The sequence below is a fragment of the Manacus vitellinus genome, unplaced genomic scaffold (assembly GCF_001715985.3).
Source record: "Manacus vitellinus isolate BGI_N305 unplaced genomic scaffold, ASM171598v3 scaffold_25_pilon, whole genome shotgun sequence".
Classification (NCBI taxonomy): Eukaryota; Metazoa; Chordata; class Aves; order Passeriformes; family Pipridae; genus Manacus; species Manacus vitellinus.
Genome location: NW_021939882.1, coordinates 2,520,938 through 2,522,822, shown reverse-complemented (window position 1 = coordinate 2,522,822; position 1,885 = coordinate 2,520,938). Strand labels below are relative to the sequence as shown.

General features: G+C 63.9%; 1 protein-coding gene across 1 annotated transcript in view; it reads left to right on the top strand.

The window, feature by feature from the left end:
* The window catches only part of RNF44 (ring finger protein 44), a 15,727-nt gene extending 13,848 nt beyond the window's left edge, over nucleotides 1-1,879 (top strand). Inside the window, exons 7-10 of the mRNA XM_029960173.1 lie at nucleotides 112-246; nucleotides 391-512; nucleotides 622-721; nucleotides 966-1,879. Coding sequence (XP_029816033.1) covers nucleotides 112-246; nucleotides 391-512; nucleotides 622-721; nucleotides 966-1,028 — 420 coding nt within the window. The 3' untranslated portion in view covers nucleotides 1,029-1,879. The remainder of the gene's footprint in view (nucleotides 1-111; nucleotides 247-390; nucleotides 513-621; nucleotides 722-965) is intronic.
* The last annotated feature ends 6 nt before the right edge of the window (nucleotides 1,880-1,885 follow it).

Genomic DNA, 1,885 nt, shown 5'->3' with positions numbered 1-1,885 from the left:
GTGAGTACCGGGGGGATATGGTGTAGGGCAGGGGTGGTGTTTTGGATGGGGCACACAGTAACACAGTGTTGGCACAGGTGGCTCTGCCCCCGTGGGGATGCCAGGGCGGAGGTTGGGTTTTGTGGCCCCACACTGACTGTCCCATCGTTCCCCCCCAGCTCTATGCTTCCTGTGTCGCCGACAGCCGTGGGGCCCACGATCAGCCTAGACCTGGATGTGGATGATGTGGAGATGGAGAATTACGAGGTGTGTAGGCTCAGCTTCCCCACAGGATGCTGGGATGGGGGAGGTGGGCGGCTGTGGTGATCCCTCTACTGGGAGGGGAGAGCCTGGAGGGGTGCTGTGCTGGGACATCAGATGAGCTAAGCCGGTCGCTGCATCTCCTTCCAGGCACTGCTGAACTTGGCCGAGCGGCTGGGGGAGGCCAAGCCACGGGGACTCACCAAAGCAGACATCGAGCACCTCCCGTCCTACCGCTTCAACCCCGAGAGCCACCAGTCCGAGCAGACCCTGTGAGTGAGCCCAGGTTGCACATGGGGGGCCTGTTGAGGTGCTGGGGGCTGTGGCTGGTGGTGGGGCCGTGGCTGGAGGTGGGGCTCTACTGACGGCTGCTTCCTCCAGGTGCGTCGTGTGCTTCAGCGACTTTGAGGCCCGACAGCTTCTCCGCGTCCTGCCCTGCAACCACGAGTTCCACGCCAAGTGTGTCGACAAATGGTTAAAGGTACTGCCTGTGCCCTCTATGGGGAGCGTGGCTTCTTGGAGTGCTGCGGGTGCTGAGTGCTGCCTTTTGGGTGGTCTTAGTGCCCTGCAGCACAGGATGGATGCACTGGGAGTTGGGGTCAAGCACTGTGCCAGGCTGGATCGGGCACTCCCAGGATGTGGTTCCAGCCCTTGCCAGTGGGGTGTGGGTGCAGCTGGTGCCGTGGGGTGCCCGCTCACTTGCCCTTGTCTCTGGTTGCCTGCAGGCGAACCGCACGTGCCCGATCTGCCGGGCGGACGCGTCGGAGGTGCAGCGGGAGGCGGACTGAAGCTGGCGGGCGCTGTGCCGCACAATTCGCTAGAGGACGAGGTCGCCGGGCTGGGGCGAGGGCCGCTGCCCGCTGCTGGGGCCTGACCCTGCGCTTACCCCCCTCCCCAAAGCCTCTCCTCGGATGTGGTGAGCATTGAGCAGTCCGGGCTCCCGGCCAGCCCTCCTCCTCCCCGCCGGGGCACGGACTCGGCCGGACACCTGCCCGCTGCGCTCCCAGGGCCCCGAATCGTGTTGTGCTGGAGGTGGGAGGCGCGTGGCCGTGCCCTTCGTGCTCCAAAGACGCTGTTGTTGCTCCATCACTTTTCCAGGTCTTTGTACTCCGCTAGGGAATTAGTGGTTTTTCCCTTTGTCACTATTTTTTTTTTTATGATAGTTTTTTTTTTCCTGTTTCCATTTTCGTCACGATTTTGGTTCCGTGGCCGTTTGCCCCAGGGGCGCGCAGGCAACTCCTCCCCTCGGCGTTGCTCGAGGAGGACACAGGGAGGAGAGAGGAGGGAGTGCCGCAGGTTTGATGCCGGCGGCACCCCGAGCCAAGCTGGAGCGCCGGGACGGCCCCGGGACGTCCAGAGGAGGTGTGGCCAAGGTGGGACACCAGCAACCCTGCGGCATGGCTGGGGCAGGAAGGCAGGAACGCCTCTGTCCCTGCTCTCACATGCAGCCCGGCTCAGCCCCTTTCCTGCCTCAGGTGCCCTAGGGAGCCCCAGAGGGTTATGGCTGCTTGGGGTCTTTCACCAGTGGGAGGACGGTGCTGTCATGGCCCTGGCCCCTCTCCCTATTCATTCCCCCGTGCCTGGCAGCTCCCGGGGCTGAGTCATGTGGCATCCCATGAGGCAGCCAGGCCTGAGGAGGGATGCC